At 38.7% G+C, this 21,857-nt stretch overlaps 4 protein-coding genes across 5 annotated transcripts; 2 read left to right on the forward strand and 2 right to left on the reverse strand.

Moving 5' to 3' along the window:
- Nucleotides 1-373: 373 nt before the first annotated feature.
- LOC124414163 (prolyl hydroxylase EGLN3) lies at nucleotides 374-7,844 on the forward strand. Its single transcript, XM_046895114.1, has 4 exons — nucleotides 374-1,613; nucleotides 6,945-7,064; nucleotides 7,161-7,371; nucleotides 7,526-7,844. Exons 1-4 carry the CDS (start codon nucleotides 708-710, stop codon nucleotides 7,543-7,545), a joined length of 1,257 nt encoding a protein of 418 aa, XP_046751070.1. The 5' UTR covers nucleotides 374-707; the 3' UTR covers nucleotides 7,546-7,844.
- A 2,695-nt stretch (nucleotides 7,845-10,539) lies between these two features.
- LOC124413995 (DNA polymerase epsilon subunit 2) lies at nucleotides 10,540-13,284 on the reverse strand. Its single transcript, XM_046894840.1, has 4 exons — nucleotides 12,888-13,284; nucleotides 12,188-12,734; nucleotides 11,416-12,099; nucleotides 10,540-11,321 (listed from the first exon to the last, which is right to left on the reverse strand). The coding sequence occupies exons 1-4, from the start codon at nucleotides 12,968-12,970 to the stop codon at nucleotides 11,049-11,051; spliced, it is 1,587 nt and encodes a 528-aa protein (XP_046750796.1). The 5' UTR covers nucleotides 12,971-13,284; the 3' UTR covers nucleotides 10,540-11,048.
- A 3,874-nt stretch (nucleotides 13,285-17,158) lies between these two features.
- Nucleotides 17,159-19,029, reverse strand: LOC124413803 (THAP domain-containing protein 1-like). Its single transcript, XM_046894582.1, has 4 exons — nucleotides 18,824-19,029; nucleotides 18,534-18,723; nucleotides 17,884-18,441; nucleotides 17,159-17,740 (listed from the first exon to the last, which is right to left on the reverse strand). Exons 1-3 carry the CDS (start codon nucleotides 18,892-18,894, stop codon nucleotides 17,926-17,928), a joined length of 777 nt encoding a protein of 258 aa, XP_046750538.1. The 5' UTR covers nucleotides 18,895-19,029; the 3' UTR covers nucleotides 17,159-17,740; nucleotides 17,884-17,925.
- Nucleotides 19,030-19,201: 172 nt separating this feature from the next.
- Nucleotides 19,202-20,981, forward strand: LOC124414090 (ribosome biogenesis regulatory protein homolog). 2 transcript variants are annotated; one of them, XM_046894997.1, is made up of 5 exons: nucleotides 19,202-19,439; nucleotides 19,521-19,779; nucleotides 19,872-20,173; nucleotides 20,275-20,445; nucleotides 20,569-20,981. In XM_046894997.1, the coding sequence occupies exons 1-5, from the start codon at nucleotides 19,294-19,296 to the stop codon at nucleotides 20,717-20,719; spliced, it is 1,029 nt and encodes a 342-aa protein (XP_046750953.1). In that variant the 5' UTR covers nucleotides 19,202-19,293; the 3' UTR covers nucleotides 20,720-20,981. The 2 variants fall into 2 exon arrangements, with proteins under 2 accessions (XP_046750953.1, XP_046750954.1); XM_046894998.1 differs by having other exon boundaries at nucleotides 20,275-20,449; nucleotides 20,569-20,619.
- Nucleotides 20,982-21,857: the final 876 nt, after the last annotated feature.

Raw genomic sequence — 21,857 nt, forward strand, 5'->3', positions numbered from 1 at the left:
TAATTTTTCGCGCTAGGTTTCGTTTAGCCCGAAATCCCATCGAGAGCTATAGATGGTGAAAATGTTGGTTTCGAATTCGAACAGAATTCGCGCGGAAATTCGAGACCGCCTTATTGGCCGATTGCGGTCACGTGATGCCTACGGGTGTATGATTCTTACGGGCTGCAAAATCATGACTGCATCAGTATTGCCCGCGTGATTGCCCGTGAAAATCTTGCAGTTGTTGTTGGCGATTCGCACGGTTGATCCCACATACATACATACATGCACGCATATCGATACAAGGTAAACATAATTCTATGCTCGCATCCCCTGTTCGGAACGAGCAAAATTCACTTTTTTCTTGTCGAGGGGAAATACGTGGGAAATACCGATGACACAAGGTAAGGAGTAATACGCGTAGGAGTTGCTCGCGGAGCAGGCGAGGGAGAAAAATGGGTAATTGTGCACAGGCATAGGCTCGACAGAATCGAGAATCCGATTGACGCCTGCGTGCCGTCGGTCGGAAGGTCGGAACTTGGTTATGCGGTGTTGCTCTCGACGAGCGAGGGAGGAGAACAAGGAGAAAGAGAAGGAGAAGCTACCATCGCCGCTCTAACCAGTAAGTGCGTATGTGACTCGGACTCGTTTAGAAATGTCGCCTGCTCTTGCGCTAGTCCTCGTCCTCGTGGCGAGCGGAGCGTCGTCGTCGAATTAACCTCTGAAATATGTCGGAACCGGGAGTCAGTCGGTCACGGACCGTCGAGGCAGGTGCATCGTCCTCTCTAACCTCCTCCTCACCTCCGACAACGGCACAAGTCTGCGCAGTCTGCAAAAGGTCCGACAGGATTCTCCGCTGTGCCCGTTGCAAGGTTACCGTCTACTGCAGCAAGGAGCATCAACGCGACGACTGGAAACGGCACAAGCCATCCTGCGCACCGAAGCCGAATTCTTCGAGCGCTGAGCCTAACCTAAAAACGAGTGGCAGCCCCGACTCTCTGCCGAATTACTTTTCCCGCCGACCACCGGAGTCCCAGGATCCCGCCGTCGCTGCCGAACAGCTCCTCGCCGCCGAGGTATCCCCGATAACTCACAAGGGCAGCTCGGAGGACACGATATTGGGAGCCAGGGCTGAGCTGCTTAACCCTGCGCTGGAAGGTTCAGGGATTCTTGGAGACATGCCGACTCCGCAGCGCAACGGCTTGAGAAACTTCCCCGAGGTTAGTCTTGGCGACAAGGATGGTATCGCGCCGACTTCCCCTCTGAGGAACCAAAACGACGAACGTGTAATAGACCACATTTGCCGCATCGTTGTCAGAGACATGAACAAGTACGGCGTATGCGTCATCAAGAATTTCTTGGGCGCGGAAAAAGGTTCGTTCGTCCTCAACGAGGTTCTCAACATGTATAGTGCTGGCCTGTTCAGAGACGGACAACTCGTCTCCCAAAGAGGAGGCGCCGGTGATCTCAGGCGAGCTATTCGGGGTGACCAGATCACTTGGCTTGACGGCAAAGAGAAGGAGTGTCCGAACATTGGTCTGCTCATATCTCAGGTCGACGCCATCATCCTCAGGGCTAACAAGATGTTGTCGAATGGGAAAATGGGACAATACACGATAAATGGCAGGACAAAGGTACGTCGTTGTCATAAAAATCTTTCTTTGTGAACCTCAGCACTGCGTTTCGTTGAAATTATTGAATCATTGCAGAGGTGCTGACTGTAGGTTACAAAAAATTGCATCATATGCGCCTGATATATCGTAAATTCAATGTAAAACTGCTGAAATGTATAGAGAGCTTGTTTTCAAGTTATGTAACCCTTGTATTGTTGTCCACGTGTATTCTGCAATGAGTTTTGACATTGTTACTTGTCGACAAAGATCTTTTGGACGATTTTCAACCCGCAGTAACGATAGCCTTGGCTTCTTCCAATAAGTTTGTTATTATTACCATGCCCAATGACTAGATGTCGACGTTGATGTTATCTGGCAGGTGGTGATTACGTTTATTTTGCCAAACGTTGTTGGCTTTGCACATAGGTGAATTAGACTCTCGACACATGGAGATGTAAAGTTTGCGGCTTTCAGCCTACTTATATTTGCAAACCGAATGAATTCAAGACTTTTCTATTTGAGCTGTAATACCCGACTATGTAAACACCTATTCAACTAGCACCGGAATGCCTCTGTCACACCCGAACTAATATAGAAATAAGAGAATTTAGTTGTGTAGCACCGTTGGGGAAAAATCATTTCTGCATTCTTCTCATTAACTTTCTCATACTCGTTCACCACCATGATTCTTATCCATTAATATGATGCATCCTTGTTATCTTTCCATATATGTTTACAAATCTCTGTGTGATTCATTCTCAATACTCTGTTTTCTTCTTCCTCTCATCATCGTGCAACAACAATTAGATCGTACTAAATGATTTTGAACAGTACAACGATTCTTAGAGGATTTGGTTCCCTGATTTTTGTGATATTTTTACGAATTGAGGAGTTTCGAGACAATAAACAGAACAGAAAGTATTCACAAATATCGTAGTTGAATATGCTTTTACTTATTTTTTTCCGATACACGTTCAGAAAGCATGAATATATTTTTATGTACACAATTAATAACAGTCTGCTACATTTATCCAACCTTATTATTCAACTGTTTGATGAAGTTTTTTACAGTAGAAACCCAAGTCTCTTCGATCTCTCGTTATTCATTCATTTATTTTCGGATTTTTTTTTTTTTTTTGCCCTCACCAAGTAATTCTTTCTCCATCATTCCGCAAATGTCAGATTCGTGTTCGTTCGTTGTATCTTGTATCGCATTATAATAAACTCGATCGAAAGCCGCGGGAAATAGAATAACGCTGCAGATTGTAGGGGGGATGGGATGATGGGACGGAGGCTACGGCCGTTTGCTAAAATACTTTTACACGATTAGCGTAAATAAGTATGCGATTCTCGCCCAGTTCGCTGGCATTGTTGACCTATTTACAGCATGTATACCCAGTTAGAGAAGCATAGGAATAATATCCGTATAAATAAAGTTACGGTCGAAATAAAATTTGAGTAGCAATTTTTTTTAAATCAAATCGATGCAGGAAGAAAGGAAGCAGAAATAAAATTACAGCTATCGGCGGAGGAGAGGTAACAGAGTAACAGATCGAGAAACAAAAGAAACTTGTATTGTAACGACGCATTTTTAGAACATGTATCTCGTTATTTTTACATGATTGAGAAACTTGAGATTTTTCAAAATCAACATCTTCAATTACTCTGAACGTGTAAAATAGGTCGTAAAATAGTAATTACTTTTTCGAATTTTAAAGAATCTTTTCGTTTTCGAATCTCTGGAATCAGATAAACAGGTTTTTAGAAAAATTTCGATCTGTCCGACAAACTCCGATTACGATCAAATGATGGGTATGAAAAATTGCCATATCTCGTTTAATCCGAACTTCCGGTTCTACTGGAAATAACTCGATTTTCAATGTTTTCCGACAAACATATACTTGTTCTGAACAAACGATTATATTTCTTCCAGTTCACATATTTATTTATAAAAAAATTTTCTTCCAGTTTCCTAATTTTTCTTTCAGAACTTTTTCATTTGGCTGCCAGGTCCCATAAGTTTCAGATTCTTCTCTCGACCGTTTTCGAGATCATAGCGAAATTTTATCGGACATACCGACAGACTCTTCGATTTTCATTGCGATGAAAAATATCGCGAAAAGCTATTTTTCCGGGCTTGTTTTCTCTCCTTACGTCAACGTTACGTTGACTAGTGAAATTTCCCACCTCTTTTCGTTCATATTTCCATTTCCTTTCAACGATTTCGAGTTCGTTTATTTATAACATAACGTCCGATATGTATTTTTATACACATCGTGCATGTACGCAGGTATACAAGCTTTGCTAGCGACAGTAGACCCAAAGAGCGGGGCAGAACGGAGGAGAGATTAAACCTAGCCTAGCTTGTCAGACGACTAGCAAAAATGTATTGCGGCAAAAGAGTTGCGTATAGCATGGATGGCGACGTGCAGGGTATACGTCGTATACGTATTGTGCCGCCGGTCACGTAGGCACCTCGAGCAACCAGCTGTACCCTCCCCCCCCCCCCCTCCTCTCCTCCGGAAAGTCTATACAAACCGCCCACCACGTGTGCGGCGACGTGCGTACGTGCAAACTCGGGTAGCGTGAGTATTCCTTCGTCCCTTTTTTTCTTCTTTTTTTCTTCTTTTTTCCTCCTTTCTCACCTGGCTTATACAGGCGAGTTAATTGAATAACGCTGTGTACCTGTACACTGTGTATACACTGCGCGGAATGTTGACCCAAAAATATGTTATTTTCGAGAAGAAGACGGGAAATCTTGTGTTCACTTGGTAGTATTTGCGGTTGCTGGTATGTTTATCCAGTTTTAAATTATCACGAATCGAATTCATAATACAACGCAAGTTTTCGAATACCGTCTTTCTTGTGTTTGATAAAAATTTACGAAGGCGAGTTTTTTTTTTTTTTTTTTTTTTTTTTAACGCCTTTTCGAGAGAGATTGCGAAAGGGATGCATATTTTTTGAGATACCAATGATGTGTGTTAAGTTTATGGTTCTACAGAAGTAGATACAAAAAAGACGAATTTTTACTGTATTCAGATGACCTCTAATTATTTATGTACATCGGTATACGTGTGCAATACATCTACATTATTCTAAGTTGCTTAATAGATTTTATGTCAAACTACTCTTTCACAATTTCTTTATCGGCGTATTGAATTATATATCATTGTTCGATTGTCTTCTCTTCTCTCGTTCACTTGTTTTGTTGACAATGAATGTTACGTTTTCTTAACACGACGTGTACAATATTTACACAAACAAGCTTAGGTATTGAGTAAAATTCGATGTTGATAACGAGTTTATAGAAATTTTCGCTCCATAAATTTTTTTCTTCAATTATTATTATCTATTGTTTTATGAATTTAGAGGCCGCTGGATGCACGCGATTATTTCATCGAAATATTTTAGTCCTCGACTTTACTCGTCAGTTCTAATCTTAGACAACGACGCCGACCATGATGATGGAAACTACTTTTATACACACATAAGTATCCTTCCTGCCAGACCACTGGCCTTGCGGAAATACCCAATTCAAATATTCCCGCAAACCCGATAGCGTTGAACAAGTGTTATGTAGTATCCGCTGCGTGTGAAATTGTGTGGTAATAAAAATGTGATAAAAATGACGCATTCTCGCGGTGCAAGTCGCACGTATCGATTTTCTTAGCAATAGAGTTGATGGAATTTTATATGGATTTCATAGATTTGTTTTAAAAAACTTTTTTTTTTATATTCCTTTTACTTATTCTATTTCCTTTTCTACTGTTTATTATTACGTTGTTTATCCGTTTCTATGTTTGTTTTGAGTAGATTATTTTTAATCCAAAAAAATTTTTTGCTCAAAGTACCTTTATTACACGCGTATATTACTTTTTTTTTAAAGATTCCAAGATACTAGGTATTTATATATATATACAGTCGCGACGATAAGTAGCGGTTTAATGTCAACAATTCCTAATTATTTGCAGCCGCTGGCTGGTATGTACCTGCGTGTAAACAACCGATTGTGTTTTTTATTGCGAAAATATCACGACTAAGGCGAAATTGATTGCTTCGGAAAAAGAGAGAAAGTACAGAAAGAGAAAACGAGTCTCAGAACGCTGCTAGTTTCTAGACGCAGGGCCGTCCTATAGTTTTTTTTTTTTTTTTCCCGTATTTTCTCCACCTAATAATTGTAACTATTTATAGGAAAATAATATTTCGAACTTTTGACACGCATGTAGGTATTACGATATTTGATTCTATAATCATAAAGCTTGTAATACAATGGATGGGTTTTTTGTTTTCTTTGATTATACTTAGTTTGAATGCTTTTATTCTTATCAAACATAACAAACAACGAAATTAAACCGCGACATTTCTTATCTGAAATCGCATTCCACTCTAATCGGAATTTACGGTTTTGCAAATTGCCTTTTAATCCTTCCCCTGACTTACTCATTGTGATTAAAATTCGACAGTATGAATGATGGTGGCGATGATTATTAGTATTATTATAGAAACCTTGAATGTAATATGTTTCCTGTTATATATTTGACGAGGTCAAAGCTGGGAACGTACCGAAATATTATAGAGAAAATCACTATTTTCTTAATTTTACTATGATTTTGGAGGTACTAGAGATTTTATAAATACGAGTGTGTTTTGTTTTTTTACGGGTTACCGAATTTCAGAAAATTGGAAAATCGCGAAATAACAGTTTGCATAACGTTGGCATACCGTTACTAACTTCAATATGATGGTTGTATTTTTCTATACCCAAAGCGTATCATCGTATTGAAATTGTTATCTTCCTGTTGCAACAAGGAAAGCATGAAAGCAAAGATAGAGTAATTGTTACGAGGAAAAATTGTGCAGTGATAAACAACTCGCAATCCAATGATTCGAAACCTCGTTTATTAGTAATATTGTGAAACGAGAAAAATATTGATTTAAGATAATACGTAAATTTAATAACACAATGTATGTATGTCTCATTCATTATAACAATGAGTACAATGTACCCTGCATACACACAAGCATCGTGTATTACACACAACAATTGTTATTTCCTTGTCTCAACGTTGCAATATTTAATAGAGAAAATCGCACGTAGGCAGCAAGCGCTTTGTTTGAATTTTGATTAAAATGATGTGATATTATATATCCAGATAAGATTGTCACTGCGTAGCCAAGCCAGGTCGTCGCTCGTTGGAGCGTAAATTCTTATTTTCATATATTATCACATATTTTAACCTGATCAGATGAGAATATATAATGATTATAGATGGATTACGAAGATTTGTATTCGTTTCCTCGTTTAACTCATGCACGCAATTAGATTTAATTATTCTTCTCTTCATTTTTCAGGCAATGGTCGCCTGTTATCCTGGAAACGGTTCTCGATATGTCAAACATGTCGATAATCCCAATCATGACGGACGTTGCGTCACAGCTATATATTACTTGAACAGGGATTGGAATGTAGAGGTGACTAAATTGATAACCGAGTTTAAATGGCATTCATCAAAGCCGACAACTGATGAATAAGTTTCATTCTATTCTGATTGTTATTGTAATTTTCAGCAAGACGGTGGCCTCTTGAGGATATTTCCCGAAGGCTGGCAAGATAGTGTTGCGGATATTGAACCAATCTTCGATAGAATATTATTTTTCTGGTCAGATAGAAGAAATCCGCACGAAGTACAGCCTGCCTACAGAACACGTTATGCCATTACCCTCTGGTACTTCGACGCAGATGAAAGAAACAGGGCGTGTCAGAGGTACCAGCAAGAAAGTAAGTTGAGTCGGGATAATTAAGAGAAACCAGATGATCGATTACCATTTCAAAATCTAGCGGTCTTTGTGATTTTTCCACACAGTTCATCACCATTTCTGTTTATTTATGATCGTTTAATTATATCTTTTTTTGTCTTTTCTTTCTTTTGCAGGAGAACTCTCACAATCGTAAAATACGTGAGCGAAAACGAAAAAAAGTGGGAGAAAGATGTGGTGAAATAATGAACTAACAGTAAAAGAGAACTCGTCGATTGATACACGCCGACTTTATTATTACTTTGACTGCAAGATTTTTTTTTTTTTTCTTCTTCCCCTGCCCTCAAATACATTGTAGCCAAGATAATGAATATTTGGGTTTGCTACCACGGATAAGAGTCAAACAATCAAATGTATTTATATAGTATGTATACACATTAGCATTCGTGGCGCTTTTTTCCCTTTGGTTCTAAGAGATTGGATATCCAGTAATGCGGAAAAAAAAATTATTTCTAATATTTTTTACTTATCGCAGTTGAAAGAAAAAATAAGATATTTTTCTAGTTTCTTATTCGTTTTCTCTGCCTTCTGTTTCTTCTTCTATACCTTCTGTTTTCGATATATTTCTTATGTCTCGTTGCGATTATACGATTTAATTAATAAGTTACTGCTTAGGCGATGCTTTTCCTTGTTTATTATTACAGTACATAGGTAGTTACAAATCGCTGCTTAAAAATAAATTAAACGACGAAGAGAGAAATATAATCAGGCGCGCGCGCGTGCGTGTGTGTGTGTATGTGCGTGCGTGTGTTGAATGCAATTCACATTTATTCATAATAATAGACATATATCGATATACCGTGTTGGTCTGAATATAATGTGAAGGTTTCTAGAAGCCGATTTTCCTGGTAAAATCCGTACTGGATTTGTGTTTGGGATTTTTTTTTTTTTTTTTTTTAGTAAATGTTTTTCATCGACTAAGAATACTTCTTTATCGACCAATTGTAAAATTTCAGCAGCAAATTCTATATTAATCAACCAATACGCCTGTGATATCAAATAATTTTCTCATAAAATTTGACTTACATTAGGTTTATAAAAATAAAATCCTAGAAACAAAGTCGCAAAATTAGAGGTCAATTCATATTCAAATCAACTCGGTGTTATAAATAAGCATTATGTATTATTATCTAATAAGAATATTAGATCAATATATAATATCAATATATATATATACATATTGATAATATATTTGAATGTATGTACGACGTATAAGTAATGTGAGCTAATGGATCCTAATCACAATAAGTAAATTGAGGAGATGAAAAACAACAATAGATCAAGATAGATTTGTAATGTATATGTATATGATTACATAGGCAATATCTGTAAAGGATAGTTTTCTTGTCACTAAACTACTCGTGCAATAGATTTTGAACGGAAGTTTGTTGGGCAGCAGCCAAATGACGTTGGTTTCTTTTTTTTTCTTATTTTCACCCCGTTTTTTTTAAACGTAGCACGAAATAATTTTTTCTGCTTAGATTGCTCTTAGATCTTGGTCACAATTTCTTATATTCAAAGTTTCCTTCCTGTCTAATAATTTGTCAACCGTTATAATTATTAAATTTTTCCGCGAACAATATTATTTGGCTGTTATAACCAGTGTTTTTTTTTCCCTCTACAGAAGTTCTTAGCATTTTTTCTTATGCGCAAGTAGGAAATATGCATGCATGTGATTCATTCATGCGCGTTGTTCTGCAAGTAATGCAAACTGTATTATATATGTATAAATGGTGTTGCGATTCGGAATACATTATTTTCCTAGTCTTTTGATTTAACTCGCTCATAGCGAGATATTGAAGGGAAAATTTTGCATGATACGTGCATTGAGTGACGTGTTGTAAAAAGGGCACTGTAGAATAGAGGGGAGGAAAAAACATACCGTTGGCTCATGAAAAAGCAAAGTAATTCTTTTTTTTCTCCTATTTTTGTTTTTGATGATACTTTGTGACGTGTAATCTGTCTTCGGATAAACTAGGCAATATTGAATGTGGATTTCAGTGGTGTTTTTTTTTTTCAATTTTATTTTATCTTGATTGTTCGTACAACTCTTTCTCCTCCCATCGTTACATTATAGTACAACAGCTGTTGACATTATTGTACAGCAAATTCATAGGTTTGTATTGAAACTTGGATAGATTTTATTCAACGATCTCCCTCTCCGTTTGCAACTTTTGTACACACGCATATGTAATAGACTGAAAGTATTTTTTCCCCAATTATTCGTGGATTCTTGTTAACTGTAATATCTTGTATGTTATATGGAAGTGAGATACTTTTGTATGTATGTATAAGTCCTGAATAATTCACAGTGTATCTATCCATCTAGCGTGTGCATGCTTGCGTGTTTGAGTGTGTTTATACAGAAAAAATAACGCAAAAAATCACGTTTACATTGTACAATACTAGTAATCACAATAATAGTAATAGCAAAAGCTAGGCATTACTCCCGACAACATTGTCGGGACGATGCTCCACAGTACGGAAAGGTGGCAACTCGTTGCCACCTATACAGAGACAATCTTGCGACGTAAGAACGCGGACGGCTGCCTGACGTAACATGACTGACGGACGACCCGCACTGAACGGACGGACAGACTGACAAGACATACACGGACAGAGCCCCCAGCTAGAAGTAATATCACCATAGTTCCCGGCTGGGGGCATTGCACAGGAGGTGGCGGTTTAGTGGGTAGGTCACCCTGGAGTCCCACATCCGCGCTAGCCCGTATGACTGGCGTGAATCCGTAACTTGGATTCCGCAACTCCTCGGGGGAAAAAAAAAAAAAAAAAAAATAGCAAAAGCTAGATATTAATGTTCATAGATAAAGAAACACGAAAGTCGAGCATGCATTCACTAAAATATTACCGCGAAACCACGCAAAATATTTAATTAATCACATTAGTAATAATAGCAATAGTAATAATGATATTTAAAAACCAATACATTTCTGTTAGATTTCGGTATCCAGTGTATTCGTTCTCTGTATGCATAGTTACATGGGTAGAGGTATAGGTATGTGGAAACTAGGTGGCCTTGTGGCGACAAGTTTTCACGTACAAACCTTCCCCTTCGCCACTCACCCATACCCCAGTACCCTATCAACGAGTGATTAACTTATTAGTAATGTTCTGATTTTATTTAATTATAGTAATTAGAATTAATAATAATATTATCACACTACTATTAGTTAGTTATAAATAATATTACAATTACTATTACGTATATACTTGTATTGTTAACTTAATCATAATTATAGTCATGATTATACGCTGTTATTTCTAAGTTGAAAGAAAAAGTAAGATAAAGGAAGATGCCCACTTCAACTCGCGAACGTGAAAAGGCGACTACCAATCAAGTATTGTAAAAGTTTGCGAATGGGGTCGAAAAAAGACAGAGAACAAACGTTCATAATTGTCCCATGGAAAATGAAAGAAATAGAAAGGATAATAATAAATATTGTACAAAATTATAGCAAAGTACACATCATGTTTGGTAAAAAGGAATGATCCAGCTATCCGTGAAATATGAGACTTTTTTTATTTTTCATTTGGTTAGAAATCAACTCGTTGGTTAAAGGTATCACCTGGAACCTGTAAAGACGAAAAAGAATTAACGCCCAAAAAATTTACATATTGTTAACTTTGATCTTCTCTTTCCATCTCAGAATCTTCGATTTTATTTTCTCCTGGTATGTAGACTTTGAATGGAAAATCATTTTTCGAAAATACTCCTGGATTTACAACGAAACATTCGTTGTACTCTGTGTTGTAAGGCTCAAACTGATCGGCCACGACTATGAGATCTGGCGTTGGATAAAGCTGTAACGCTTGATCGTGTTTCCAGTAAATAGGCACTGTAGGTAGGGCCATAGGGGTCAAGTGGGATTGCGAGATTATCGATTTGGCATACTGAAAATATATTTGAAAAGGGAAGAAGTAATTAGATTCAATCTAGCAATTCATGTATAGTTTTTCTTACGTAACAGAATACAAGAATACTAACGTCCTTGGGTATATCCGCATCATCGGGAAGGTATAAAGTGTTCCTGCACAATTTAGTTAGAATATCTTCTCTGAAAACTACTATTTCCTTTGTACAGTACTGAATTCTACAGGGATTTGTCGCCAGAACAGTTTTAGGAATCGCCTTGACAAACTCCTCGACTATGTAACCAGAGAGAGGTGCTCTTGGAAAAATTTTTGGTGCTCCAGGATCGTGTGGCCCAGGAACAAGAACGAATTTACTGTTCTGAACAATCTCTGGATAGCCTGAAACTATATCAGCCAATCTTTTGAAACCTTCCTTTAGTTTCTGCGAGCTAGTAACGTTTGGTGGAAAGCTCAGAAAATTCCCACATATCACAAAAGCCGCTGGGGGAAAATTTGAGAACTCCTCTAACATGAGCTTGAATTTTTCCAATACTATCTGATCGTCGACCCATAATTCAGATATGAACACTATTATCTCTTCTGGGTTGTTCTCCTCAAAAAGTTTCAACTTCTCCGATGTCTTCAGCGACACTGGATGATGACCACCAAAAGTGTTCGCCGTTCCAAAACGCGCGTGGCTTTCCGCCGATGTCTCGCATGGTGGAAATCCTATGGTTTTTACAACAAGTACCCTATCTTCGTAGTCTCCGCGTACCAGAACTACGCAACCCTCGGTTATCAGATGTGCTTGATAGTCTTGAGACAGAGTTAAGGTAAAATAAATCACAAATTACTGTTTCAGAATTGTCAAAGTACTGTCTGATAGTTTGTTTTAAAAAGGATATTGCTTTACTGAGATCAATTTTGACATATCCGCTTATGTCTTCCAAGTAATACTGTCTTTCTGTAAGCTGAGCCAACATGCCTATAACGTAGACATCTTTAACCTCTGAGAGACTCAGCAGATATTCTATCTGACGTAGCTTTACTCTGACTGTGTCCACTTCACCGAATTTGACGGGAGCAAAGAGCTCATTTTGCATGGTCCTGTGCCACAGGAGTTCGAGTCGTTCCTTCATTAGCAGAGATTTATTAACAGGATCTGAGAACAAATCAGGAACGCTCTGTTCGACGACAAATTTCTTGTTCGTGACATCATACTTTATCTTTGGTACTCTAAAACCGTCGAGAACGTTCAGGATTGTTTCAGTCTCGTGGAAACTATTGCTTGGTCTAAAGCACTCCTTGAGAGCCACCTTCAAGTGATCCACACTAACACATGGATCAACTAAATCCTGCGCCAGGACGTGCTCGACTATTCGACATATCCAATTGCTGTGCTCCGCTTCATTAATATTTCGCAATTGTCGCGCTAAATGGAGACAGCATTTCCTGAAAGAGTGAAAAGAAGTGTTTTATCAATTGTGAGAAGATGACTGTCGAAATTTTTTTCTTTTTTTCTGTTCTATTTCGTTGTGAATTCATGTCGTGATATAGCAGATAACAGCAATATATATTTGACACTTAACGTATATCCGTGTGTACCTGTTTATGTTCAGGCCAGACAATTTAAACGTTGTTTGAACGGTTTTTAATAACCTCTCATTTTCCATGGTAGCTTCTGACATTCACCTACCCGTTCACCATTGCATGTATGATAAATAAAACTGAGTGGAAAACAGGGTCAAATTATTAAATATAATAGATCTGTACACAGCACCGTTATTGGAGTTAACGTAGTAATAGATGAATTTACGCTAGAGAACGCGAATTTGTTTGTATTTCTAAAATAACTACAGAAGTACAGACTGCTTTTACGCGGGAAAAGCCGCACAGGTGATACCGCCTAACCGCTGGCAATGTAACCTAGTGCGAATGTTATAAATGAAAACTACGATTCGTTCGATAATCGTACACATAATAAGATTTCGTCAGCCGATAATAATGCAACGCTATCTATAACTGTGATGTGAGTAAGAATCATATCAGGAGCATGAGGACTCAGCATATGAAGTCTTAAGAATTAATGTTGCAATAAATATATGTGGAGTAATATGATACTGAAGATTGACTGTTGGAAAGGGGACATGACAATTTGATTACGTGTTATGTCATGTTATGTTGATATAATTATTATTTCTTATTGGTGTGAAATACATAAGCAATCGAAATTTGCAGTCAGAAAATTTTTTATTGGTAGCAAAAAAATTGCTCCTTATTGATTGATTGATTAATGATAACAAATTGGAGCTGGAGCGTTGGGTAATGTGCACAGTAGGCGCCTGCGCTAGGCTTCTCGGGCCACCTGATACGCCACTACGTGTGCTGGATAACCTTCGAAAAGCGCATTAGGCGCATAATATTGTGGCAAATATAATTGGTTTTCATAAAGCATACTCAGTATTGAAAATAATAACTTTCGTTGTTATGTAACGATTACTAATTATCTACAATGATTGGGGTGACGATGGGGGAGGTAGGAAAGTGATAAGTTGGAAATTTTCAATTGAATTATACAATGATTATTTTACACATAATTATACCACTCAAAATTATTCTACATGCAAAAATTATTCCGCACACAATTATACCAGACAAAATTGTTTTACGCATTACATAGTGTTACACAAAATTATTATCGATATAATTATGCTACGAGTAATTATTCTGCACATAATTATACCAAAAAAAAAATTGTTATACTTGTGAAAAAATAGCTGCAATGTAATTAAGCATATACCAGGACATTACCTTGATATTGATACTGATAGATATAGAGATAATGTCTCGGTATGCATATACAAAAATAGCAACTAACTTGTTTATTCTTCGTTTTTAGTAATAAAATATTTAGTGGTAGGTTTTATTATAGTTATGTAAGCAATACCGGCGCCACACAAGCGCAATCTGCACCTCTGCAGAATATCATGCAATGTCTTACAATTAGAATATTATATGTTGTTATGCTATTGTGTAACTAGCTAGTGGAATGAATGAATAAATAAACAAAACAACAATACACCACTCAAATTATTCTATACATCGTTATATGATACAGGATAATTCTAGTTAAAATTATATGACACAAAAGTAGTCTATGCATTGACATACCGAACGAAAGTATTTTCCACAACTCCTGCTTGCCTCAGTGAGCCTGCAAACCCTTGCGTTTGCATTTATTGTTAGTGTCGTAATTTTTTAGCTATTTTGGAGACATTTCAGCGTGAAATTGCTCGACAGAATGATTGACTGCTTATGACGTCGATGCTGTGTGTCTAAATGCATACCCGCTTGCTTAAGAAGGCATGTGATCGCTTGCTTACTTGCTACAGTCACTTAAAATTGACCAAATCGCAGAAATTTCAGCATAAAATTACTCCTGGTATCAGGAGAACATCTGAGCCGAGGAGGTTTTCTAAAAACGGGTTTGGTTGCCTATAATTAGGCACTCTTACGCTGTGTTAGAGTGGTTGCCTATAATAAGGCACTCTGTCACATAAAATTGGTTGCCTATAATTAGGCACTCTTACATTACGTTAGACTGGTTGCCTATAATTAGGCACTCTTCCGTTGCGTAAGATTGGTTGCCTATAATGAGGCACTCTGAAACTGAAAAATTTCGGCCGAAAACTACTTCTGGTATCAGGAGAACATCTGAGCCGAGGAGGTCTGCGAATTTGAGGGTAGTTGCCTATGATCAGGCACTCTTACAGTACCTAAGACTGGTTGCGTATAATTAGGCACTATAACTTTACGTAAGATTGGTTGCCTATAATTAGGCACTCTTACACTACGTAAGATTGGTTGCCTCTAATTACATGCCACAGCCACTTACAATTAAGCGAATCGAAAGAATTCAGCCGAAAATTGCTCCTGGTATCAGGAGAACATCTGAGCCGAGGAGGTCTTCCAAAAACAGGGACTGCTTGATTGACTGCTTATAATGTCGATGCTGTTTGCTTTGATGCATGCCTGCTTGCTAGAGAGGGCATGTGATCGCTTGCTTACATGCTACAGCCACTTAGAATTAAGCGAATCGGAGAAATTTCAGCCGAAAATTGCTCCTGGTATCAGGAGAACATCTGAGCCGAGGAGGTCTACCAAAAACAGGGACTGATTGATTGACTGCTTGTAACGTTGATACTGTGTGCTTTAACGCATGCCTGCTTGCTTGAGAAGGCATGTGATGGCTTGCTTACATGCTACAGCCACTTAGAATTAAGCGAATCGGAGAAATTTCAGCCAAAAATTGCTCCTGGTATCAGGAGAACATCTGAGCCGAGGAGGTCTTCCAAAAACAGGGACTGATTGATTGACTGCTTATGATGTCGATGCTGCGTGTCTAAATGCATGCTTGCTTGCTTGAGAGGGCATGTGATCGCTTGCTTACATGCTACAGTCACTTAGAATTAAGCGAATCGGAGAAATTTCAGCCAAAAATTGCTCCTGGTATCAGGAGAACATCTGAGCCGAGGAGGTCTTCCAAAAACAGGGACTGATTGACTGCTTGTAACGTTGATACTGTGTGCTTTAACGCATGCCTGCTTGCTTGAGAAGGCATGTGATCGCTTGCTTACATGCTACAGCCACTTAGAATTAAGCGGATCGGAGAAATTTCAGCCGAAAATTGCTCCTGGCATCAGGAGAGCATCTGAGCCGAGGAGGTCTTCCAAAAACAGGGACTGATTGATTGACTGCTTGTAACGTTGATACTGTGTGCTTTAACGCATGCCTGCTTGCTTGAGAAGGCATGTGATGGCTTGCTTACATGCTACAGCCACTTAGAATTAAGCGAATCGGAGAAATTTCAGCCGAAAATTGCTCCTGGTATCAGGAGAACATCTTAACCGAGGAGGTCTTCCAAAAACAGGGACTGCTTGATTGACTGCTTATGATGTCGATGCTGCGTGTCTAAATGCATGCTTGCTTGCTTGAGAGGGCATGTGATCGCTTGCTTACATGCTACAGCCACTTAAAATTAAGCGAATCGGAGAAATTTCAGCCGAAATTTGCTCCTGGTATCAGGAGAACATCTGAACCGAGGAGGTCTTCCAAAAACAGGGACTGCTTGATTGACTGCTTATGATGTCGATGCTGCGTGTCTAAATGCATGCTTGCTTGCTTGAGAAGGCATGTGATCGCTTGCTTACATGCTACAGCAACTTAGAATTAAGCGAATCGGAGAAATTTCAGCCGAAAATTGCTCCTGGTATCAGGAGAACATCTGAGCCGAGGAGGTCTTCCAAAAACAGGGACTGATTGATTGACTGCTCGCGACGTTGATACTGTGTATCTTGATGCATGCTGTTTGCTTGAGAAGGCATGTGATCGCTTGCTTACATGCTACAGCCACTTAGAATTAAGCGAATCGGAGAAATTTCAACTGAAAATTGCTCCTGGTATCAGGAGATCATCTGAGCCGAGAAGGTCTCCCAACAACAGGGGTTCATTGATTGAGTCATTGCGTTGTTGATGCTATTTATCTGAATCTACGCTTGCTTGCTTTAAAGCGCATACAGGGGCTTGCTTACATGCAATTTATCCGTAAAATTGAATGAAACGGTGAATATCTAACGAGAAACCACTTTTGGTAGCAGGACATCTCAAAAAGTGGTTCGAAATTCCGAAGTTCATAAATAACTGCTAGCCTGTCTTGAAAGCACGTGGAGAGGACAGAAAATAACGTAGACATAAATATTGATTATCATTTATTGCATTCAACAAGTTACATATATTCCGGGTTGATACATTAAATTAGTCACATATTTAATAATGAATGTAAATTTCTATATAGTTCCAACACAACTCGGGTAGTTGCATGCGATTGTTTCGTAAGAAAATGGCCTAGTACATGCATAGTTCCACACTTTTATCGTCTCAAAACTAAAATACCATTCAAATCTAATGTCGATGATATTGATAAAACTCTGTGTTATATAATGTTACACCTTTGTCGTCTACTCAATTTTTGTATTACAGGATACAATGAGAATTCTCGCTCCACAAAAGTATTCCTGATGATTCACGGTCTTATAGTCGGCTGTCATGCTTGTAACTCCTGCAATTTTGAAAACATAGCTTTTTTTCCAACAAATATAAAGTTTCATAAATAGTAACGAAAGAATCGCAAAACGCCGAGTTATGCTCATTGGGTTATTACGAGTGAGACACTCTATTAGAAAAGTTAGTTCCTCTAAATGCTGTTTTAGCGTTAATTTGACATTTTAAAATCAATCTCGCAAATAAAATATTCGACACAGACGATTATTTGACTGTTAAATACATGCCTATAGGTAACGCGATTCAAGGAGAATTGTTGCTGCATGAATTCATAAAGATTTAAGTGAATATTTTAACCATATTTGAACCCCAGAGCATCTCCGTACGACAGCAGCAATCTGTAATAACGAGAAAAATTCTTTATCATTATCAGTACAATATTTGGTTGTCAAAGCAGCATAGCGTATAATAAAAGTTGTGGCTGATTCAGTGATTCGAAAATGACACCAAGTGAAGACTTATCAAAAATCAAATTACTCACTGGTTCACCACCTTGCTGATTCGTACCAACACCTATTTTATGCTACACCACATGCCCGTTTCTTGCCATTCCACTTTTTGTCCTGGTTGAATTGTAGAGTTCTTTAAGGTCACTGAAGAGTTTATTGAGTGAATCAATTTTCCTCTTCTGTTTGCCAATAGTATTCTGCAGGTTCTGAATCTTGCGAGTCTTCAGTTTATCAACGGTCTCCAATTCATTAATTCTCTGTTTGAGCAAAGTCAACTCGTCACCACTGTCAGCAGCATGATTAATCACTGTGCTTGGGTTCTCTAACGATTCCGAGGGGGCAAGACTTCTCAAAGGTGTTTTCAGTACCGATTTGAGGTTTTTTCTCAGTTCCGCAGCAGTGCGTGGATCCAATTTCACTAGGGTTATTGTGCTCGAGCCAGGTTTTTGACCTTTGTGAAGCTCGATTTGTTTGATTGAGGTTTCTGAATTAGACAATGGATCTTTGTCAGCAATGGGGACATCTGAGTCTTCACTGTCCGTTGTAGGGGACAAGTATCGCTCAGTAATTTCATCCTGCATCATCCGAGCCTGCGAGGGTACCATTGGTGCAACATCAAATTAGTAGGGTATTTGGCACTTGGCATGCTTATTATTCATGAAGAAATTTGACAGATACTAACGTATTTCAGCCTGCTAATTCCAATTGTCGGTATAGCATCATTGTTTAGTTGCACTCTTGCAGTAGAAGCACGATCAAAGCAACCATCAGTAAAGTGTTGGGAACAGAGTCTGCTGTACGGCGTTGGTTTGTAGTCAGCTCGGCCCATAAACCTAATCCAGGCGTCCCGTCTGTCCGGACGTTTTGGAAACCTGATAGATAAGAATGGGAAAAACAGCAAAACATTTAAAAAGAACCTTAACCCTCGACTCGCGGACAGTAGCTAAATTTGAATGTTGCAAAAGTACTCACACATGGAACGTGATCCGCTCATCCCTTCTCTTACGCGTTTTCGAATATCCACAGGCGGCACAGCTTACCATCTCAAATGCACTCAAATATTCTCCACAATATATCGTAGAATTAAACAATCCATAAGTTATCCAGCTCTTGACACTGAAATGACCGTAGAATAATCAGCTTCTAGACCTCCCGTCTAAGTAGTTGAAAAGAAGCCATTAGCCATGAGCACGGTCTTACATACGGTATGTAAGACCGTGGCCATGAGTTAGCGCCACTTGTGCTTCTACGGGAAAACAGTTCAACTTCAATGTCTCTGGATTACGGATTTCACAGTCAATACGTATTTTCTTTCACGCACTTTCCACGCCATCTGTGGATTTCTATGCTGTTCTAAATCCTAACCTTAAGATCAGGAGGTTAAAAATATCTCACGTCGTGCGAAGCGTGGAAAGTTTGAGGTTACGTGCGTCACACCCAGGATGGATATTGTATCGCAGGTGCTCGAAAAAGCTGCTCAGGATGAACGCCTGCGGTCAACTGAGGTGCAAAAGCACTTGGAGGTGGAAATAGACGAAGGCTCGCTGCTCGCGATTGACTACAACTCGTTCGACGCTGAAAAAATCAAGTAGTGTAACAATTGCCACAAGTGAATATCTGATACAGAATGAAAAATTCGAGTTTAAAAATCCTTTATCGTCTATTCCAGGACTGCCAGAGAGGATTACTTCAAGCAACTGACTAGGGACAACGTCCAGTTGTTGATAAATAGGATTTGGGAACTGCCAACAAAACGTGTGGACGATGCAGTCGTAGCAACGCTGCCAAAACCTAAGTTTGTACTCCCCAGAACGCACAGAGTACCGAAGCCTAAGCCCCTGACAAAGTGGCAACAGTTCGCCAAAGAGAAAGGCATCAAGAGCAACAAAAAACGAAAGTCGAAAGTTACATGGGACGAGCAGCTGCAGGTATATTTTAGTCTTCTGATTGTACGAATGATGTGTGCACAGATTTATCCAAAATGTAACTCATGTGGCGGTCGGCTTATTTGTTTTCTCAGAAATGGATTCCAAACTATGGTTATAAACGAACACAGGCAGAATCTGAAAAGAATTGGCTGGTCGAAGTTAGTGACCATGCAGACCCGACCGTCGACCATCTATCACTGAAAACGACTGCAAAACAGGAGAAGCGCAGTAAAAATGAACTTCAGAGGCTGAGGAACTTGGCCAAAGCAAAGAACGTGAAGATTCCTCGCGTCGGTATACCGAGCTCTGATTACTATCAAGACACACGTCAAATTGCGACTGCCGTCACTGTTGCCAGATCGTCTACGGCGTCGGTCGGTAAATTCCAAAACAGGTAGGGCTTTCGTTTTAATACCAAAATTGAAATGAAAACGGTAAAATCGGAAATGCGGTGATGACTCATTCGGTTCGTTGTGCCCAACTTTACCTTTACAGACTTCCCAAAGAAAAGGATGCAAAGAACATCAAAGATATGGTGCCAGGAGCGAAGAAAAATAAACAGCCAATGTTCAAACCTGGAGAGGAGGTGAAACGGAACCTGGGTTTTGTGGATAAGATCCTATCTAAGAGACCAGCGATCTCGTTTGTTTCAAACCCCTCCTCTGAGTAAGTTGTCCTCATTTTCGTTGAGAGAACTATTTTAATGTCCTATGCGAAATATCGCGATCATTGTAAACCGCGTCAAGAATTGACTATAATATGTAAAACTTTATGTATACATAATTACAGATCCCAAAATCGACAGACGGACGACGAATCGCCAAGGCCAAAAAAGAGGAGTAAAATCAGTAAGAAGGGTGGCAAGAAGCCGAAAGGAGGAAAGGGGAAGCGAGATATGCACACTAAAGTGGGTGGAAGGAAACGACGGCAGAAAAATTGACGAGATCACAGCCATACGCCAATTTATGCTAATTCTATACCGCGAAATTCTCAATCTTTGTATCGTGTATAAAAATGATTGTAATAAAAGAAGGAAACATTTTCCAATATTCCGGAATAAATTATTGCCGAAAATCATTATTGCTGACTCTAGAACCGGTCAAAGAGATAGCAGCTGTTCAGAATACAAAAGTCGATGTGCTCGGCTCGGAGAGGGCTCATGTAGTACAAAGGATACTTAAGTATGTACCTACTGTATCGATGAAAAAGAAACGAGGTTCAAATGTACGGAATAATCGATAGCCTGTGCCTGCTCGTGAGTTTAAAAACAAAAATTTCTCGCACCAAGAGGGAAGCTGTAAATAATAATATAAAAAATGTGTTATCGCACATGTACGGTATGTATATATATAACTGACAAACAAACGGAATAAGAATAAATCTCTTCCTCGATTGATTCACACTCTGTAGAAACTTAGATGTACAATGTTAGCTAATCTGTGTACGCGAAGACGTAAATTATACCTAAAAAAGCCGAACACGAATCCCGTGATGTAAGAGGAAAGTTAAAGTAAATATGTTCAGAGAGATAGAAAAAAAAAAAAATTGTTTGAGAATTATAATTGTACGTTTTCTTCAGGAGAGCAGATTGATATGAAAAGAGGTCTCATTCGAGGTGAATTTTTAATTTCAATATTTTGTTCCTGCCATAGTCGCGGACTATCCTGATCGTCCTGATCCAAGCAAGGTACGAGCAGGCGCACAACACTCGAGTGTCATGCGTATGATGATGGTGCATTAGATATATCGAATAAAAGGACATGTCGCGTAATCGGAGTATAAAGCCGGTAGGTGCAGAATCGTCGCGATTCAATGGGAGAATATAAGAATAATATAACATCATCGTCGTGGTAATTGTCATAGTTAAGTTATATAATCATCAGCACGAAAAGAAAGATTTTTGATATTACCCGAATGACAAACAAGAACAAGAATATAATAATTTGTGTGAATTTTCAACGAATGCCGTGAAATAAACCAATACCCCAAAAAGAGGAACAATATACATGTCCTGTACTCGTAGTATTGTTACAACTGGACATATAATAAGAGTTTACAATAACATCGTCTAAATCGCG

This window comes from Diprion similis, chromosome 13 (genome assembly GCF_021155765.1).
Source record: "Diprion similis isolate iyDipSimi1 chromosome 13, iyDipSimi1.1, whole genome shotgun sequence".
In the NCBI taxonomy this organism is placed as follows: Eukaryota; Metazoa; Arthropoda; class Insecta; order Hymenoptera; family Diprionidae; genus Diprion; species Diprion similis.